The 22,080-nt window shown below is 42.2% G+C and overlaps 1 protein-coding gene across 1 annotated transcript; it reads right to left on the bottom strand.

Moving 5' to 3' along the window:
• Nucleotides 1–1,194: 1,194 nt before the first annotated feature.
• On the bottom strand, nt 1,195–11,836 carry LOC133576835 (uncharacterized). The gene is made up of 3 exons (XM_061930175.1): nt 9,479–11,836; nt 2,975–5,107; nt 1,195–1,206 (listed from the first exon to the last, which is right to left on the bottom strand). Exons 1-3 carry the CDS (start codon nt 11,834–11,836, stop codon nt 1,195–1,197), a joined length of 4,503 nt encoding a protein of 1,500 aa, XP_061786159.1.
• Between the last annotated feature and the right edge of the window lie 10,244 nt (nt 11,837–22,080).

The raw sequence follows: 22,080 nt of genomic DNA, 5'->3' as shown, positions 1-22,080 counted from the left end.
TCATTCAATGCATTTTCTTTATTTTCATGACTATTTACATTGTAGATTGTCACTGAAGGCATCACAACTATGAATTAAAACATGTAGAGTTATGTACTTAACAAAAAAAAGGTGAAATAACTGAAAACATGTTGTATATTTTAGTTTTTTCAAAAATAGCCACCCTTTGCTTTGATTACTGCTTTGCACACTCTTGGCATTCTCTCGATGAGCTTCAAGCTACACCTGTGAAGTGAAAACCATTTCAGGTGACTACCTCTTGAAGCTCATCGAGAGAATGCCAAGAGTGTGCAAAGCAGTAATCAGAGCAAAGGGTGGCTATTTTGAAGAAACAGAATATAAAACATGTTTTGTTAAGTACATAACTCCACATGTGTTCATTCATAGTTTTGATGCCTTCAGTGACAATCTACAATGTAAATAGTCATGAAAATAAAATAAACACATTGAATGAGAAAGTGTGTCCAAACTTTTGGCCTGTACTGTGTATATATAGGTAGGTAGATAGGGAGATAAGTAGATATAAAGTCTTGAGTATAAATTATACTCATTGAGCAATTGTATCATATGGAATGATTCTAATATTGACAAAACACCCATTAAGCCCTCAAGTGTAACTTCAACTGAACATCATTACGTTGTTGCCGAGAATAATTTATCTGGGAGCATTAATAAAAGGGTCAGGAGATGTAGGTGACGAACCCCAAGTTGCAGAGAAGGCGGAAGGCATTGTGCGGGAAAACATGATTTAATGCCCATCAAATAAAGGAAAAAACACAAACCAGAAACTAGGAATAGCCAAAACTGAAAACAGGAACCAGCAAACAGAAAAACTGGAAACAGCTAATGGCTAACAAGAAAACACGAAACAAAAGAGCTAGGAGACAGCAAACTGTAATTAGCTATAAGGAACTATCAAACAGGAACAGCTTACCGCAAACAACGACAAGTAGTAGACACGACAGGTAGTAGCTCTAACGACAGGTAGCGATGACATCGACAATGACAATAATCGAGCACTGACTGGAGGGGAAGGCAGGTTTAAATAGCAGCTGGCTGATTGACACCAGGTGTGGCCAGGTGTCAGCACAGGAAGCAGCACTCAGGAAGACAATCAGGAAATGAAGACAAAATAAAAGCGCTGACAGAAAACTAAGACAAACGCAGAGGAAAAACTAAAACACAGTCAAACTGTCAGGGACAAGCCTGACAAGAAGGATGGATCATGTTTACGATACGAATTATATCAATCAAACAGCAAGTCTGCAAATAAGCAAGCATGTACAAATAACGATAATGTGGCACGGCTGCCCTCATACCAGAACACAAAGCATAGAAATTATACATGCGTCAATTTTAAACTTGATGTGTAGAAAATATCAAAGTAGCAAGCACTTTTGAACCTGAAATGTTCTGAAGATATAACTTATCATGATCAATTTGAGCATTGCTTATTTGGAAGTCTGTTTTCAAATGACTATCCAACACAGTGGTTATTCAGCACATTTTCTACAAAATGTTTGCTTTTAAAGGGGAACATTATCACCAGACCTATGTAAGCGTCAATATATACCTTGATGTTGCAGAAAAAAGACCATATATTTTTTTAACCGATTTCCGAACTCTAAATGGGTGAATTTTGGCGAATTAAACGCCTTTCTATTATTCGCTCTTGGAGCGATGACGTCGCAACGTGGCGTCACATCGGGAAGCAATCCGCCATTTTCTCAAACACCGAGTCAAATCAGTTTTGTTATTTTCCGTTTTTTAGACTGTTTTCCGTGCCTTGGAGACATCATGCCTCGTCGGTGTGTTGTCGGAGGGTGTAACAACACGAACAGGGACGGATTCAAGTTGCACCAGTGGCCCAAAGATGCGAAAGTGGCAAGAAATTGGACGTTTGTTCCGCACACTTTACCGACGAAAGCTATGCTACGACAGAGATGGCAAGAATGTGTGGATGTCCTGCGACACTCAAAGCAGATGCATTTCCAACGATAAAGTCAAAGAAATCTGCCGCCAGACCCCCATTGAATCTGCCTGAGTGTGTGAGCAATTCAGGGACAAAGGGCCTTGGTAGCACGGCAAGCAATGGCGGCAGTTTGTTCCCGCAGACGAGCGAGCTAAACCCCCTTGATGTCTTGGCTCACACCGTCCCTTATGCCACTGAAGATGATCAAGAGAAGAATATCGACCCTAGCTTCCCTGGCCTGCTGACATCAACTCCAAAACTGGACAGATCAGCTTTCAGGAAAAGAGAGCGGACGAGGGAATGTCTACAGAATATATTAATTGATGAAAATTGGGCTATCTGCACTCTCAAAGTGCATGTTGTTGCCAAATGTATTTCATATGCTGTAAACCTAGTTCATAGTTGTTAGTTTCCTTTAATGCCAAACAAACACATACCAATCGTTGGTTAGAAGGAGATCGCCGAATTCATCCTCGCTTTCTCCCGTGTCGCTGGCTGTCGTGTAGTTTTCTTCGGTTTTGCTTGCATACGGTTCAAACCGATATGGCTCAATTGCTTCAGTTTGTTCTTCAATTTCGTTTTCGCTACCTGCCTCCACACTACAACCATTCGTTTCAATACATGCGTAATCTGTTGAATCGCTTAAGCCGCTGAAATCCGAGTCTGAATCTGAGCTAATGTCGCTATAGCTTGTTGTTCTATGCGCCATGTTTGTTTGTGTTGGCATCACTATGTGACGTCACAGGAGAATGGACGGGTGTATATAATGATGGTTAAAATCAGGCTCTTTGAAGCTTTTTTTAGGGATATTGCGTGATGGGTAACATTTTGAAAAAAACTTCGAAAAATAAAATAAGCCACTGGGAACTGATTTTTAATGGTTTTAACCCTTTTGAAATTGTGATAATGTTCCCCTTTAACAAAAGAAAAGTTTTTAAAGCCAAACATATTCCATACAATCAAATTTGGTTACATCACTACAAGAAGAAATGTACTTCTTACCTCCCCAGAAGAAGTGTGTCTCCTGTCAGGGAGCACCAGAGTGTTGGCGTGGCTGCCCGGGACTATAGTAGAACCTATACTCATTCTGGGTCCAACTAGCATGTAGCGTTTGTCTCCTGATCTGTACTGGATGCTGTGACACAGTGTCCCATCATAGTTAGCGTCTTGGAGATATTTGGAAGTGTACTCTGTGGATTTGGAGCACTGCATGGCGATCAGCACGATGATGCTGATGACAAAAAGCAGCGAGACCGAGCCCAAAGTGATGATGAGGTAAAAAGTCACATTGTCGTCCTCCTCGTCCACTTTTGCTGCTGCACGTTTGACATCAGAAGCTGCAAAAGCCTCTTTGGGCTCCACAAGTTTGACAGTCACAGTAGCTGTTGCTGACAGGGAAACGTTGCCATTGTCTTTGACCAGTATGAGCAGTCCATGCTCAGCCTCGTCCGTCTCTGTGAATGAGCGAAGTGTTCTGATCTGGCCCGTATAGCGGTCCAAAGTAAAGAGACTGTGGTCAGTGACTTGCTGCAGTGAAAACAGTAACCAGCCGTTATATCCTATATCAGCATCATAGGCTCTGACTTTAGTCACCAAGTCTCCTGCTTTCATATTGCGGGGAATCTCCTCCACACCTTCAGCAGAACCGTTGGAGCTGACTGGATACAGGATGACCGGAGCGTTGTCGTTCCGATCCAGAATGAACACGTTCACTGTCACGTTGCTGCTGAGTGGAGGACTTCCACCGTCTGTGGCAACTACTTGGAACTGGAAACTTTTCAGCGTCTCAAAGTCAAAACTTTTTAACCCTGATATTTGTCCATTTTCAGAATGAATGTTGAGTAATGACGTAATGTCGCCAGGCAGCCCATCCCCTCGCACGAGGTGGTAAGTAACTGCTGCATTTTCATCTAGATCACTATCAGCCGCACTCACAGATAATATTGTTGCACCTGGAGTGTTATTTTCTATTAAGTACAGTTCATACGGATTGTGGCTGAATGTCGGTCTGTTATCATTCATATCTGATACTTGGACATTTAATGTGATCATAGTAGAGAGTGGCGGTTGGCCGCAGTCATTGGCTGTTATTTTGATGTCATAATTGTTCACGCTCTCCCTGTCCAAAAAAGCCTTAGTGACAAGAGAGTACATATTCTCCTCGATTGACGGGGTTAAATCAAACGGAACGTCTCCTAAGATACGACAAATAACTTTCCCGTTCACTCCAGAGTCTCTATCTGTGATGCTAATAAGAGAGATGACAGTGCCAGGCTTTGAATTTTCGGGGACGACGTTACGCAGTGACGTCACTTCCATTTCTGGCTTGTTGTCATTCACATCCTTTATTTTTATCACAACTCTACCTTCGGATGTCCAGGGTGGTTGGCCTTTATCTGACGCTTGTACATCTAACCTGTAGATCTCAGTATCCTCAAAGTCAATCACTCCTTTCACTCTGATCTCACCAGTAATGCTGTCTAATTCAAATCTGTCGTGCACTTTCTTCTTTTGTGTTTTCCCAAGTGAATATTCTATTTCACTGTTAGACCCTTCGTCTAAATCTGTGGCGTTTAATCCCACTACAAGAGTTCCAATAGGAGCATTTTCTTCAAGTGCTACACTGTAAACATCTTGACTAAACACAGGCCTGTTGTCATTCGCATCAATCACAATGATGCTTAAATTAAGACTACCAGATTTCGGAGGACTGCCTCCGTCCAGTGCAGTTAAGATTAAATCGTGCTCCGCTTTCTGCTCCCTGTCCAAAGGTTTTTTCAAGACTAAAAACGGTATCTTGTCCTCTTCATTGTCCCTCACTTCAATGTCAAAAAGATCCACTGAGCTCAGTTTATAAAATTGTACAGAGTTTGTACCAACATCAGGGTCTCGAGCAGAATGGATTTGAAAACGGGTACCTGGTGGTATATGTTCTGCTATTTCCAGAATCTGCTTGTCTTCTGGGAAGCTTGATGGGTGATCATTGACGTCCGTGATCTCCACGGCAACGTAATGGATTTCCAGAGGATTTTCAACAACTATTTTCAGATTTATCAAACACACTTTAGCCCCTTCACAGAGTTCCTCTCTGTCTATCTGTTTCTCCACATACAGAGCCCCATTGTTCTGGTTAAGCTGTAGTAATGCATTATTCGGACCAGATACAATACGGAACCGTCTTTCGGCCAAAGTGCGAACGTCCAGTCCCAAATCCTTAGCAATATTTCCCACTGTGGTCCCCACCTGCACTTCTTCTGGAACAGAATATCGAAGCTGAGCCCAAATCCTCCTCCCAAGAAACAAGACCATCACGGTGACCCACCAGCAGCCCAAACGGCTTCTTTGTCCTCTGTGCTCCATCATTGGGAAGTAAAAACAGCAAAAAATTACCTCCTTTCACGCGAATCAATCGATCCAATTATATCCTCTCGAAAATCAGTTGTATCAAAATGATGAAAAAAAAACCTCCACCTTTGGGTTTTCACCGCTGTTTTCTTTTTTACTTGAAGCACACGACATGCACGCCCTGAGACAAAATAATTCCATCCATGATGATGGGCTGGACCGTCGTACGTCAACGTCATCATCATTAATAAGCCCACACTGACACCTAGTGGTCAGCAACCAGAATGGTCATGTTATTTCTAAATGGCCTACAAAACAACTGTTTATTGGTTCCATGTTGTAGTGTAATTTGAGTTTTTTTTTCTTCTAATTATTTATTTTTTGGGTAACCTACACCATTTTACCATACATTGTATTGCAGTTTATGTTTGTTTTCTGTGGATGCACTGATTAAATGTTTTATTTTACTATTAGAGCAGTAATTTGATGGCTATTCCAAGCAGTCTGTGAATATAGTATCATACTGGTTGACCCAGTTTAAAACAAAACTTCATAAAAACACACTAAGATCTCAATACCACACGCTAAACAGTGTGTGCAAATCAGTGACGTGCGGTGAGGTTGATGGCTGGTGAGGCAATGACTTCATCACAGTCAGATTTACAAACATATGAACCCTAAAGAGTATCTTATTCACCATTTGATTGGCAGCAGTTAATGGGTTGTGTTTAAAAGCTCATACCAGCATTCTTCCCTGCTTGGCACTCAGCATCATGGCTTGGAATTGGGGGTTAAATCACCAAAAATGATTCCCAGGCGTGGCGCCGCTGCTGCCCACTGCTCCCCTCACCTCCCAGGGGGTGAGCAAGGGGATGGGTCAAATGCAGAGGACACATTTCATTACACCTGGTGTGTGTGTGACAATCATTGGTACTTTAACTTAACTTTAACTTTACACATACAAACTGTAGCACACAAAAAAGCACATTTAATAAAAAAAAACGTTATTATGGTCTTACCTTTACTCAGAAATTAAGTCCATGCGCCGCAACTAAAGCCCTCACTTAAACTTTCCACGTGCAAGATTTAATCTATTTAAAAAAGTGTAACCGAGGGTTTATAAATGTCGCCTATACTGTATGAAACTACAAAATAACAAACACGGAGGCTCCAGTTTACACGAGGACCACTTTATTTACCTTCTTTCAAAAACCTCCGCAACGTGACATCACTTCCGCTCTTAGCGCCTTCAAAATAAGAGCTCAAGGCATATACTGTATAACAGCGCATAACAGGAACTTAACATCACAAAGAGGAAAGCCCATGAAAATAGGTTACAAAAGTTATTTAATAAGAAGCCAAAAAGTGCAAAAACAATAATGTTCGTGTTGGAGGAGTTGTAAATTAGGTACACCTACAGTCTGCAGGTGTACCTAATGTTGTGTCCCTGCAGTCATTCACAACTCCTCCAACACCAACATTATTGTTTTTGCACTTTTTGGCTTCTTATGAAATACTTTTTTAAAATAGATTCAATCTTGCACGTGGAAAGTTTAAGTGTGGGCTTCAGTTGATATAACAATTCTACGGTGGCGGTGCAGGAGGCGAGCCTCAGCCAGTGCGTCTTTTGCAGCCGTTTTATGATCGCTCAGCACAAGAAATACTTTACAAAAAGTACAAAACTTGACTATAAACACAAAACTTGCACAAAGGCAGAAACTATGAACAATGAAACAAAACTTGCAAACTATGGCATGAATAAAGAAAACTTGGACGAGAAAACGGCATGAAAAAGAGCTGCAAGGGTCATAAGGGTGTGTGGAGAGTGTGAAGCAGAGTGACGGGAGTTTGATGTCGCCAGGCTGACTGCCTGGCAACTCCCGGGTTAAATAGTAGTGGCATGATTAAAGACAGGTGCGTGAGTCGTGAGGGCAGGTGAAAACTAATGAGTTGCTATGGTGACAAACAAGAGTGCACAATGAGTCCAAACTTGGAACAGGTGAAACTAATGGGTAACCATGGAAACAAGACAAGGGAGTGAAAAGCCAGAAACTAAAGAGTCCAATAACTAAACAAAACTAAACATGACTAAAACCAAACATGATTACACAGACATGACATATATATAATATACTGTACATATATTATGTAAATATTACGTATATATATATGTTATATTTCATATCACTATATTTAGTCTATTTATACCTGCAATGACCGCCATAACCACAACACCAACCACAACATAACTTAAACAAAACATGATCACACAGACATGACACAAAATTGTTTATTCAAATAAATAAGTTCAAACAACAAAACCAAAGCAAATGCAACACTGCCGCTCGCTCTTTTCATTAAGTTTCCATCAAAACGGTTCCCCAAAGAAGTATAAGCTTCAGCGCTAAGGGTAACGAATCAAGTTGCCATGCATAATAAGCAACTCAGCATGGTATGTCTGAAAATTAAATGTAACATATAGCACAGATTCTCAAAATGATTCCAACTATTGAAACATGTCAATAAAGAAGATGCATCAGAGCAATTTTTTCAAAGGATTTAAAAAGCTGTGCACTTATGGGTTGTTTTTCGAGTGTGTATTACACTCTTTGAACAGCAAATGTTAACATTAAAACCAAGATGTATTTTTCAGTCTGTATTCAAAGCTTAACTCCGAAAATAATTAATTTTTCCTAATCCTTGGAGAAAGTTCTCTTCATTCCCCGTCCGAATAAACTTGCAACCAACCACTGACCAAGTGGTTGTATTCACAAAATTAAAGGGGAACATTATCACCAGAATATATACCTTGATGTTGCAGAAAAAAGACCATATATTTTTTTAACCGATTTCCGAACTCTAAATGGGTAAATTTTGGCGAATTAAACGCCTTTTTATTATTCGTCACATCGGGAAGCAATCCGTAATTTTCTCAAACACATTACAAACACCGAGTCAAATCAGCTCTGTTATTTTCTGTTTTTTCGACTGTTTTCCGTACCTTGGAGACATTATGCCTCGTCGGTGTGTTGTCGGAGGGTGTAACAACACGAACAGGGACGGATTCAAGTTGCACCAGTGGCCCAAAGATGCGAAAGTGGCAAGAAATTGGACGTTTGTTCCGCACACTTTACCGACGAAAGCTATGCTACGACAGAGATGGCAAGAATGTGTGGATATCCTGCGACACTCAAAGCAGATGCATTTCCAACGATAAAGTCAAAGAAATCTGCCGTAGGACCCCCATTGAATCTGCCGGAGTGTGTGAGCAATTCAGGGACAAAGGACCTCGGTAGCACAGCAAGCAATGGCGGCAGTTTGTTCCCGCAGACGAGCGAGCTAAACCCCCTGGATGTCTTGGCTCACACCGTCCCTTATGCCACCAAAGATGATCAAGAGAAGAATATCTACCCTAGCTTCCCTGGCCTGCTGATATCAACTCCAAAACTGGACAGATCAGCTTTCAGGAAAAGAGAGCGGATGAGGGTATGTCTACAGAATATATTAATTGATGAAAATTGGGCTGTCTGCACTCTCAAAGTGCATGTGGTTGCCAAATGTATTTCATATGCTGTAAACCTAGTTCATAGTTGTTAGTTTCCTTTAATGCCAAACAAACACATACCAATCGTTGGTTAGAAGGCGATCGCCCAATTCGTCCTCGCTTTCTCCCGTGTTGCTGGCTGTCGTGTCGTTTTCGTCGGTTTCGCTTGCATACGGTTCAAACCGATATGGCTCAATAGCTTCAGTTTCTTCTTCAATTTCGTTTTCGCTACCTGCCTCCACACTACAACCATCCGTTGCAATACATGCGTAATCTGTTGAATCGCTTAAGCCGCTGAAATCCGAGTCTGAATCCGAGCTAATGTCGCTATAGCTTGCTGTTCTATGCGCCATGTTTGTTTGTGTTGGCATCACTATGTGACGTCACAGGAAAATGGATGGGTGTTTATAACGATGGTTAAAATCAGGCACTTTGAAGCTTTTTTTAGGGATATTGCGTGATGGGTAAAATTTTGAAAAAAACTTCGAAAAATAAAATAAGCTACTGGGAACTGATTTTTAATGGTTTTAACCCTTCTGAAATTGTGATAATGTTCCCCTTTAAAGGCACACACTTATTTAGACATGCATGATTTAAACAAAAACATGAAGTCTTACCTCCCCAGAAGAAGTGTGTCTCCTGTCAGGGAGCACCAGAGTGTTGGTGTGGCTTCCCGGGACTATAGTAGAACCTATACTCATTCTGGGTCCAACTAGCATGTAGCGTTTGTCTCCTGATCTGTACTGGATGCTGTGACACAGTGTCCCATCATAGTTAGCGTCTTGGAGATATTTGGAAGTGTACTCCGTGGATTTGGAGCACTGCATGGCGATCAGCACGATGATGCTGATGACAAAAAGCAGCGAGACCGAGCCCAAAGTGACGATGAGGTAAAAAGTCACATTGTCGTCCTCCTCGTCCACTTTTGCTGCTGCACGTTTGACATCAGAAGCTGCAAAAGCCTCTTTGGGCTCCACAAGTTTGACAGTCACAGTAGCTGTTGCTGACAGGGAAACGTTGCCATTGTCTTTGACCAGTATGAGCAGTCCATGCTCTGCCTCGTCCGTCTCTGTGAATGAGCGAAGTGTTCTGATCTGGCCCGTATAGCGGTCCAAAGTAAAGAGACTGTGGTCAGTGACTTGCTGCAGTGAAAACAGTAACCAGCCGTTATATCCTATATCAGCATCATAGGCTCTGACTTTAGTCACCAAGTCTCCTGCTTTCATATTGCGGGGAATCTCCTCCACACCTTCAGCAGAACCGTTGGAGCTGACTGGATACAGGATGACTGGAGCGTTGTCGTTCCGATCCAGAATGAACACGTTCACTGTCACGTTGCTGCTCAGTGGAGGATTTCCACCGTCTGTGGCCACTACTTGGAACTGGAAACTTTTCAGCGTCTCATAGTCAAAACTTTTTAGCGCGGAAATTATCCCGGTGACCTCATTTATATTTAGAAATGACGTCACAGATGGACTTTTTTGTCGGAGTGAGTAAGTCACGGCTGCGTTTTCTTCCCCGTCAGCATCTTTGGCGGTCACAGAAAACAAAGACTTTCCGGCTTTGTTATTTTCCAGCACATAAAAACTATAAGGGCTTTCAGTGAATAAAGGACTATTGTCATTAACGTCTAGTATGTCTACATGTACCACCTTGATCGATGACATAGGGGGCGTCCCTAAATCCTTGGCAGTTATTATAATATCATACAGGTGCATCTTTTCCTTATCCAAGTAATCCTTAGTGACGAGAGAATATGATTGTCCATCAGGGGATGACTTGAGGTCAAACGGCAAGTCCTCCGGCACACTGCAGACCACCTGTCCATTCACACCTGAGTCCAGATCATTAACCCCCACTAGCGCCACCACTGTACCAAGTGGGGCGTCCTCTGGTATGCGACTAGACAGCGATGTGATGTCTATTTCCGGTCGGTTGTCGTTCACGTCCTGGACACGGACCACCACGTTGCATTGCGTGGAAAGTGACACCGCGCCTTTGTCAGCTGCAAGGACCTTCATCTCATAGACTTGTCTTTCCTCAAAATCTAACCCTCCTTTAACTTTGAGTTCGCCAGTTCTTTTGTTCAAGTCAAACGGTAGTGTTAAGAGTCCTCTTAGTTTGCTCCGTAATGAATATTCAATCTCTCCGTTCAGCCCCTCATCTCTGTCGGATGCATTTACTGTCAGCAAATATGTCCCTAAAGGTGCATTCTCTCTCACACTAATGGAATATTTCAGTTTGTCGCACACTGGCGGGTTATCATTTACATCAGATATAATAACAGTGATATTTATAGTACCTGTTTTTGGTGGTTTACCCCCATCTACAGCTGTTAATATCAAGTGATGTTGCGCAGTGTTTTCTCTATCCAAAGGTCGCTGTAAGACAAGGACCGGCACCTTCCCGTCCTCGCCGAAATCTTCCATTTCCAGGTGAAAAAAAGGGTTGTGGTTCAGCCTATATGTTTGTATAGAATTCAAACCAACATCTAAATCTTGGGCGCCTTCCAGCTGGAGTTTGTATCCAACAATAGCGGATTCCAGCACTTCCAAAGTGCAGTTCTCGTCAAGGAATCTGGGGGGGTTATCATTCACATCGAGTACCTCCACCAGGACTTGATGCATCTCCAGAGGGTTTTCCACAACCACTTTGAGGTTGGTGATGCACGGCACGGTGTTCCTGCATAGCTCCTCTCGGTCTAATCTCTGCCGGACAGACAGAACGCCATCCCTCGGATTTACCTGAAACTGGTCCTGCTTTGTTCCAGACACCACACGGAGATTTCTGTCCGGCAGCCTCCCGACATCCAGTCCGAGGTCCTTGGCCAGGTTTCCAACCGCAGTGCCCGCTTTGACTTCCTCCTGAATGGAATATCGTATTTGAGCGGCGATTTCTTCAGGAGGAAGAACGATCAGCAATGGCAGACAAAAAGAAAACCATGTCTCCAGCCAGTGTGCTCTCATGCCACACATTTTCATTGTTAGGAGGATTTCAAACGACGGATATGAACTCTTCAAAGAATAGAGTTAATATTTCCTGTTGAATAGAAAACAAAAATCCACGGAACGGAGCATTTTGGGGAAAGAATGAAGCCGTTGACGTCTGCTCGTCCACGTCTTCTGATTGCAAGTGAATCTCTTAGGGGGCAAATGATGCCTACCTCGCACCCATTTTCATTAAATAGTCTAGCAGCACCACCTACTGTCAATAACTTGATACTGCAATGACCTGAATATGTTTAACTGAGATTTTTAAAAATAAAACCACATGGATCCGTTTCAAATTTCCAAACTTTAGCCTATAATTTGTAAAATAAAAAAAACATGAATAATTACTCAAACTAATATAAGCCTTTGGTTTCGCTCTGGTAAAATACATGTTACTAATTTAACAGTGAATACATTTGACTATATTTGTACTTGTGAATATTTACTAGCCGTGTCCACTAAAAAAAGTAAGGACATTAAGTACAATAAGTGGCATCGTGTTGCTCTGTACTGAACTAAGTTTAAGTCAATTTATAAATATTTTATTTGCTTATTCGTTATAGACATGTACTTAAAAATGTTTTCCAGATGATTTGTGGTGATATTGAAGAAATCCACGGTGGTCCCTGCCTCTTAGATGGAAAAGTGTGTCGGTTACTTGTGACATTTTTTCATTTGTTTTCATTTATTCATTTATTTCAGGCAATGACACAAAAAAAAGTATTAGGTAGACCAGTGTTTTTCGACCACTGTGCCGTGGCACACTAGTGTGCCGTGAGTTACAGTCTGGTGTGCCGTGGTAGATTATGTAATTTCACCAAATTGGGTTAAAAATATTTTTTACAAACCAGTAATTATAATCCGCAAAAGTGCTGTTGTTGAGTGTCTGTGCTGTCTAGAGCTCAGCAGAGTAACTGTGTAATACTCTTCCATATCAGGAGGTGACAGCAGGTAGCTAATTGCTTTGTAGATGTCGGTAACACGGTTTGTCGTGATCGCAATATGCGGGAGGCAGCATGTGGGTAAAAAGGTATCTAACGCTTAAACCAAAAACAAATAAAAGGCGAGTGCCGCTAAATGCCGCTAAGTAAAGGCATTGAAGCTTAGGGATGAATATGCAAAACTAAACTAAAACTGAACTGGCTGCAAAGTAAACAAAAAAAGAATGCTGGACGACAGCAAAGACTTACAGCGTGTGGAGCAGACGGCGTCCACAAAGTACATCCCGTACATGACATGACAATCAACAATGTCCCCACAAAGAAGGATAGCGTCCGCACAACTTACATAGTCTTGATTGCGAAAACAAAGCAGGTGCGGGTAATAGCGTTCAAGGAAGACATGAAACTGCTACCAACAAAAGAGGAAAAGCCAACAAAATAGGAGCGCAAGACAAGAACTAAAACACTACACACAGGAAAACACCAAAAAAATCAAAATAAATCACGGCGTAATGTGACAGGTCATGATAGTACACCTACTTTGAGACAAGAGTTATAGTGATGCATGGTTGGTTATGGTTTGGAATAATATCCAACAATTGCGAGAACAACTTTTTATTGTCTGGCGTTGCCGGCAGTGAGAGGCGACGGGCTGGGGTGGCAATTCTTGTTTCCCCCCGGCTCAGAGCCTGCACGTTGGAGTTCAACCCGGTGGATGAGAGGGTAGCTTCCCTCCGCCTTCGGGTGGGGGAACGGGTCCTGACTGTGGTTTGCGCTTACGCGCCAAACCGCAGCTCAGAGTACCCACCCTTTTTGGATTCACTCGAGGGAGTACTTGAGAGTGCTCCCCCGGGTGATTCCCTCGTTTTACTGGGGGACTTCAATGCTCATGTTGGCAGCGACAGTGAAACCTGGAGAGGCGTGATTGGGAAGAATGGCTGCCCGGATCTGAACCCGAGCGGAGTTTTGTTATTGGACTTTTGTGCCCATCACAGATTGTCCATAACGAACACCATGTTCAAACATAAGGGTGTCCATATGTGCACTTGGCACCAGGACACCCTAGGCCGCAGTTCCATGATCGACTTTGTAGTTGTGTCATCAGATTTGCGGCCTCATGTTTTGGACACTCGGGTGAAGAGAGGGGCGGAGCTTTCTACCGATCACCACCTGGTGGTGAGTTGGCTGCGATGGTGGGGGAGGATGCCGGACAGACCTGGCAGGCCCAAACGCATTGTGAGGGTTTGCTGGGAACGTCTGGCAGTCTCCTGTCAGAGAGAGTTTCAATTCCCACCTCCGGAAGAACTTTGAACATGTCACGAGGGAGGTGCTGGACATTGAGTCCGAATGGACCATGTTTCGCGCCTCTATTGTCGAGGCGGCTGATTGGAGCTGTGGCCGCAAGGTAGTTGGTGCTTGTCGTGGCGGTAATCCTAGAACCCGTTGGTGGACACCGGCGGTGAGGGATGCCGTCAAGCTGAAGAAGGAGTCCTATCGGGTTCTTTTGGCTCATAGGACTCCTGAGGCAGCGGACAGGTACCGACAGGCCAAGCGGTGTGCGGCTTCAGCGATCGCAGAGGCAAAAACTCGGACATGGGAGGAGTTCGATGAGGCCATGGAAAACGACTTCCGGACGGCTTCGAAGCAATTCTGGACCACCATCCGCCGCCTCAGGAAGGGGAAGCAGTGCATTATCAACACCGTGTATGGCGAGGATGGTGTTCTGCTGACCTCGACTGCGGATGTTGTGGATCGGTGGAGGGAATACTTCGAAGACCTCCTCAATCCCACCAACACGTCTTCCTATGAGGAAGCAGTGCCTGGGGAGTCTGTGGTGGGCTCTCCTATTTCTGGGGCTGAGGTTGCTGAGGTAGTTAAAAAGCTCCTCGGTGGCAAGGCCCTGGGGGTGGATGAGATCCGCCCGGAGTTCCTTAAGGCTCTGGATGCTGTGGGGCTGTCTTGGTTGACAAGACTCTGCAGCATCGCGTGGACATCGGGGGCGGTACCACTGGATTGGCAGACCGGGGTGGTGGTTCCTCTCTTTAAGAAGGGGAACCGGAGGGTGTGTTCTAACTATCGTGGGATCACACTCCTCAGCCTTCCCGGTAAGGTCTATTCAGGTGTACTGGAGAGGAGGCTACGCCGGATAGTCGAACCTCGGATTCTCGCCCGGAAAAGGGTGGAGTGCCATCTCCGGGTTGGGGAGGAGATCTTGCCCCAAGTGGAGGAGTTCAAGTACCTCGGAGTCTTGTTCACGAGTGAGGGAAGAGTGGATCGTGAGATCGACAGGCGGATCGGTGCGGCGTCTTCAGTAATGCGGACGCTGTATCGATCCGTTGTGGTGAAGACGGAGCTGAGCCGGAAGGCAAAGCTCTCAATTTACCGGTCGATCTACGTTCCCATCCTCACCTATGGTCATGAGCTTTGGGTTATGACCGAAAGGACAAGATCACGGGTACAAGCGGCCGAAATGAGTTTCCTCCGCCGGGTGGCGGGGCTCTCCCTTAGAGATAGGGTGAGAAGCTCTGCCATCCGGGAGGAGCTCACAGTAAAGCTGCTGCTCCTCCACATCGAGAGGAGCCAGATGAGGTGGTTCGGGCATCTGGTCAGGATGCCACCCGAACGCCTCCCTTGGGAGGTGTTTAGGGCACGACCGACCGGTAGGAGGCCGCGTGGAAGACCCAGGACACGTTGGGAAGACTATGTCTCCCGGCTGGCCTGGGAACGCCTCGGGGTCCCACAGGAAGAGCTGGACGAAGTGGCTGGGGAGAGGGAAGTCTGGGCTTCCCTGCTTAGGCTGCTGCCCCCGCGACCCGACCTCGGATAAGCGGAAAAAGATGGATGGATGGATGGAACATCGGCTACTGAGTTTCATTTTTCAATGATTTCTGCTGGTTGTGTGCTTCGGGATTTTTTCAATGAAAAAAATGTGCCTTGGCTCAGAAAAGGTTGAAAAACACTGAGGTAGACAACACATAATAATATAAATTAAAATAATGCAAAAGGTAATGTACAGTATGTAAGCATGATGATCCAGTTTTACCTGAAAGGGAGTGAGAAGAAGATCATTTATTTAATCCCACACCCAGTTCTCCATTCACTGATCAATACATTGAGCTTCACTGTTACTTTGTTCACGGATTATAATACAAATGTTGTATCATGGTGGCATTACCACAGGTAATAATGATTATTACACAGTAACTGTAAGGGACAAAATACCAACAATGGTATTAGACGACATAGCAATAATGGTAAGGAAACATTGAGCATATGTTAACACTTTGAGACAGAGTACAACAGCAAGTCAAATTAAAGACCCTCAACTCTATAGTTTGCAGACCCAATGTTTGTATAATAGTTTAAATCGATTATTAGTTTGGCATTGCTTGTGTTGTAAGTCCAGAGTTTTACTCCGCATACAGACACACAAACATGTTTACGAGTGGTTTTAGCTCTCGGCAATGAGAAATATCCATAATCACGTATACTCTATACTGTATGTGGTGAAACATGAATTGATATATAGAACCTGCTTCCATGTCAAGTTTATTATTGTGAGTTTAATTCATAGTGTATTGTGTAGTTAAACATGGAAGTATAATCAATTATTAAAGATGCATGTAGTTACGATTAGACTTAGACAAACTTTAATGATCCACATGTCAGGCTTGTCCCTGACAGTTTGGTTATGTTTTAGTTTTTTCTCTGTGTTTGTCTGTATTTCCTGTCAGCGCTTTTATTTTGGTTGTTTCCTGCTTGTCTCCCTGAGCGCTGTTTCCCCTCAGCTGCGGTCACACCTGGTGTCAATCAGCCAGCTGCTATTTAGACCTGCCTTGACCTCCAGTCAGGGCTGGAGTATTGTCGCTAATACTTGTCGATGTCATCACGACCTGTCGTCGTAGCGGTAAGCTGTTCCTGATAGCTATTTGTATAGTTTGGTGTCTCCTAGCTTCTTGTTTTCCTGTTAGCTATATCCAGTTAGCTGTTAGCTGTTTCCAGTTTTTCCTGTTTGCTGGTTCCTGTTTTCAGTTTGGCTATTCCTAGTACCTGGTTTGTGTTTTACATTTATTTTAGACATTAAATCATGTTTTCCTGCACATAGCCTGCTGTCTCTGCATCTTGGGGTTCGTCACCAACACTCTGTGACACCACAAAGGAAATTGTTCCACACAATAGCTCAATTACAGTGATAGAAAGTGTAAGGATTGATTGAGACTTGTATTAGTAGGTTGGACAGTGAAATATATATTCCGTACAATTGACCACTAAATGGTAGCACCCGAATAAGTTTTTCAACTTAAATTGATTCATGATACAGATATATACTATCATATATACTATCATCATAATACAGTCATCACACAAGATAATTATCAGGGTGTATACATTGAATTATTTACATTATTTACAATTCGGGGTGTGGAGGGGTTTGGTTGTTATCATCAGTCATCAACAATTGAGAACAGAGAAATGGATATTGAAACAGTGTAGGTCTGACTTGGTAGGATATGTACAGCAAGTAGTGGACATAGAGAGAGAGAGAGAGATCAGGAGTATCTACATTTGATTGTTTACATTTGATTTTTAACAATCCGGGGAGGGTGTTAGTTTAGGGTTGAAGTTGCCAGGAGGTGTACTTTTGTCGCGGTTTTGAAGGAGGATAGAGATGCCCTTTCGTTTATACCTGTTGGGAGCGCATTTCACATTGATGTGGCATAGAAAGAGAATGAGTTAAGACCTTTGTTGGATCGGAATCTGGGTTTAACGTGGTTAGTGGAGCTCCCCCTGGTGTTGTGGTTATGGCGGTCATTGCAGGTATAAATAGACTAAATATAGCGATATAAAATATAACATATATATATATATATATATATACGTAATATTTACATAATATATGTACAGTATATTATATATATATGTCATGTCTGTTTAATCATGTTTTGTTTTAGTCATGTTTTGTTTTGTTTAGTTATTGGACTCTTTAGTTTCTGGCTTTTCACTCCCTTGTCTTGTTTCCCTGGTTACCCATTAGTTTCACCTGTTCCACGTTTGGACTCATTGTGCACTCTTGTTTGTCACCATAGCAACCCATTTAGTTTTCACCTGTCATGTCACGCACCTGTTTTGAGTCACGCACCTGTTGTTAATTATGTCTGTTATTTAAGCTTTTCATTTTCTGTTGTTCGTCCTGGTGTCATATATCTTTTCTAACCCTGCTATCCTCTCGTATCAAGCCATAGTAAGTGTTTTTATTTCGTGTTCACAGTTTCTGCCTTAGAGCAAGTTTTGTTTTCATTCGCCAAGTTTTTTTTACCTCCGCCATTGTGCGTGCCTTTTGTTTGCTTCTGTTTTGTAGTTTGTTAGTGTTTAAAATAAATCATGTACCCACCTTCAAGCCATGTCCGATCCAAGTTCACTTGCATCTCGGGAAAACAAAAACTCCACAGTCCAAGTTCTGACAATATACTGATTAGAGATGTCCGATAATATCGGCCTGCCGATATTATCGGCCGATAAATGCGTTAAAATGTAATATCGGAAATTGTCGGTATCGGGTTTTTTTTTATCGGTATCGGTTTTTTTTGTGGTTTTTTTTGTTTTGTTTTTTTAAATCAACATAAAAAACACAAGATACACTTATGATTAGTGCACCAACACCAAAAACCTCCCTCCCCCATTTACACTCATTCACACAAAAGGGTTGTTTCTTTCTGTTATTAATATTCTGGTTCCTACATTATATATCAATATATATCAATACAGTCTGCAAGGGATACAGTCCGTAAGCACACATGATTGTGCTGTCAAGACTTGGACCATGGCTTGGTTTGTTCTCCCGAGGTGCAAGTGAATTGGACCAGATGTGGCGTGAAGGTGAATACATGATTTATTTAAACACTATAACTACAAAAAAGTACAAACGAATTGCGCGCACAGTGGCGGAGAAACGACTTGGCTATGAAAACAAATACTTGCACAAAGGCAGAAACTATGAACAACAAAAAACACTAACTGTGGCTTAATAAACAAAAACTTACTTGGCATTGAACCGGCATGAAAAAAGAGCAGCAAGGGTCATAAGGGTGTGGAGAGTGTGCAGAAGCATAAATGCGGGATGTCACCAGACAGACAAACTGAAAACAATGAACTTAAATACTACAGACATGATTAACGAAAACAGGTGTGTGACTCAAAACGTGAAACAGGTGCGTGACGTGACAGGTGAAAACTAATGGGTAATCATGGAAACAAGACAAGGGAGTGAAAAGCCAGAAACTAAAGAGTCCAATAACTAAACAAAACATGACTAAAACAAAACATGATTACACAGACATGACATGTGTGTGCTGCTGGTCCACTAATAGTTAATTAAACAGTTAATTTTACTAATTTTCATTAATTACTAGTTTATATGTAACTGTTTTAATATTGTTTTACTTTCTTTTTTATTCAATATTTTTTTTATTTTTTTTATTTATCTTATTTTATAAAATTTTAAAAAAAGTATCTTATCTTCACCATACCTGGTTGTCCAAATTAGGCATAATAATGTGTTAATTCCACGACTGCATATATTGGTTGATATCGGTATCGGTAATTAAAGAGTTGGACAATATCGGAATATCGGATATCGGCAAAAAGCCATTATCGAACATTTCTAATACTGATATATGATATTATATTATGTCTATATCACATATACAATGTATAACAATTACCATGTACAATATTACAGTATATGTGACAGCGGCAACATAAAATAGAGAGTAAATCGAGCAGAAAATAGACATTAAAAACAAAGAGAAGTAGCTAACATAGAAGATGTCAGGTAATAGACAGATATCATCTATTGCTGCATGAATGAAGGAGTTCTTGAATCGGACACTATTTGACTTCTGTCATGTCTGTGTGATCATATTTTGTTTTAGTCATGTTTTGTTTAGTTATTGGACTCTTTAGTTTTTGGCTTTTCACTCCCTTGTCTTGTTTCCATGATTACCCATTAGCTTCACCTGTTCCACGTTTGGACTCATTGTGCACTCTTGTTTGTCACCATAGCAACCCATTAGTTTTCACCTGTCACGTCACGCACCTGTTTCACGTTTTGAGTCACGCACCTGTTTTCATTAATCATGTCTGTAGTATTTAAGTTCATTGTTTTTCAGTTTGTCTTTCTGGTGACATTCCACAATTATGCTCTACACACCCTTCATCCTCTTAGATCATGCTTCATGTCCCATGCCAAAGTAAGTTTTTGTTCCATGTTTATAGTCTTTTTGGTTTCATAGTTTGTTCTCCGCCACTGTGCGCGCTTTTCGTTTGTACTTTTTTTTTTGCTATAGTCTTTTGGTTTCATAGTTTGTTCTCCGCCACTGTGCGCCTTTTGTTTACTTCCTTTTTTTTTTTTGTAGTTATAGTGTTTAGATAAAAATGTACTTACATTCCCGTCTCGCCCGAGCCAACTTTCCGTTGCCTTCTAGAAAAACTAAACCCCAGGACCAAGTCATGACAACTTCTAGAGCTGCACCATACTGTGTTGTTAGAATAACACCTCTTAAACAATGTCATTAAAATGATATTCGATTTTTTTTAAATGTTGTTAATAAGAATAATACATTTAATCTTATAATAGTGTAAGTGTACCAATGAAGTTAGCAGTGAGTGCAGATTATGTGTGTGTGTGTGTGCTCCTTTCCATCCTCCCACTGCCCAAAGTACAACAGGGACCTCTCGTGGATAAAGGTGGTATGTGCATGAATCAATTCCGAACAGAACGCGGAGGAAATAATGATTTTGTTTAATAAATTAGCCAAAAAATGTTAGGATTGAAGAAAAAAGTTATATTTTATCATTAAACCTCCACTTAGTCACACCCTTTTGCGATGATTACGTCATATCTGCGGAATGCAGGCCAAACATATGCTGCGCATGCGCGCTCTTTGTCGCAACCAAACACTCCTCCCCCTCCCCTCCCCACTGCACCAATTCGAGCAGGCCGTACCATGGCAACCGGTTTCCATTAACGACCAAATGGTCGTGTTGCCCGGCGCGTGCATGCGTGAGCGCGTGCATCGTGGGTGTGGCAGGGGGGGAACAGACGGCTCCGTCGTCATGGCAACGCAGCTTCTTTCGGCAGGATGGCGAATGGGGGAGGGATGCTGTGAATGCTGTGGTTGTCTTGCGCTCACATGTCCTGGTGCTCTTTCATATTCACACTTTCACTATAAATGACATTCCATATTATTGTTTTTTCAAACATTGCGTGGAGTTTATGTGGCACTATAGTGTTTTTTTTTCTTCTTTAGATGCAATGTAAAATGACGTGTGCTGTGTTGTGTGGTTGAAGGTCACTGGACCCCAGAGTTGCAAATAAATGGAATAATTGTACGTTTTAATTAACGTGCGTGCATTTTTTAATACGGCAACAAACCACGACCCGGGTCTTGAATGTGCATGAGCTCATCTCCCTGGAGACAAATGTGCACAGCAGAGACAACACTCAGCACTTCCATCTTTATTGGCTGGCTCGCTGCATGGTCAGGCGTTACTGTGTATGATGTAAACACACAAAAAAAACATTGAATAGAATCAAGATATTACATACACCCTGATGTATTACAACATACGGTTTTGGTCACATTGTTTTTATTCAGTCATACAATAAGCTCACGTTACACACACACACACACACACACAAATACCGTCAAAGCGCCGCTGTACAAATGGACTTCTTGTATGTATACTTGCCTGTAAAACATTGCAACTTTGAACATGTCACGTCAGCTGTGCACAATATCGATATGTATAACATTTTATATGCTGTTTTGAAGCTTGCGTGATTGAGCTCTTGTGATGGCACGGCAGTTCAGTGGCACTCAAAAGGTCAAATCCAGTTTTTCGGTGTAGTTCAACATATTTAACCCTTGTGTGGTGTCCGGGTCTGTGGGACCCGTTTTCATTTTTTATTTAAAGAAAAATAATTACAATTAATTAACTTTTTAAACTGAGACTCACTGACTTTGGCTCATTTTCTGTGAAGAACATATATCAGAAATACATATTTAATGACCACACACCATACACCCTCTCCTACACATTTCTATTACATATAAGATGTCCGGGTCCACTGGACCCGGGGCTAATAGAAGTGTGGAAATTGATGTTCTGTGTACCACACACACACAACAGGCCTAGACAGGAAATTATCGGTATCATTTTTTTTTTATCTCTATCGTTTTTTTTGTTTTTTTTATTTATTTTTTATTAAATCAACATAAAAAAACA

Source organism: Nerophis lumbriciformis, linkage group LG36, assembly GCF_033978685.3.
Source record: "Nerophis lumbriciformis linkage group LG36, RoL_Nlum_v2.1, whole genome shotgun sequence".
NCBI classification, from domain to species: Eukaryota; Metazoa; Chordata; class Actinopteri; order Syngnathiformes; family Syngnathidae; genus Nerophis; species Nerophis lumbriciformis.
Note: the sequence above shows the minus strand (reverse complement) of the source record. Positions and strands in the feature narration are given on the sequence as shown.

Bases quoted from the DNA above. Each gene is read 5' to 3' on its own strand.
- LOC133576835 (XM_061930175.1), bottom strand. From the start codon at position 11,836: ATGTGTGGCATGAGAGCACACTGGCTGGAGACATGGTTTTCTTTTTGT. The intron at 5,108-9,478 runs GTAAGACTTCAT...GCATTACTACAG, and splicing joins GACACACTTCTTCTGGGGAG to CTTAACCAGAACAATGGGGC.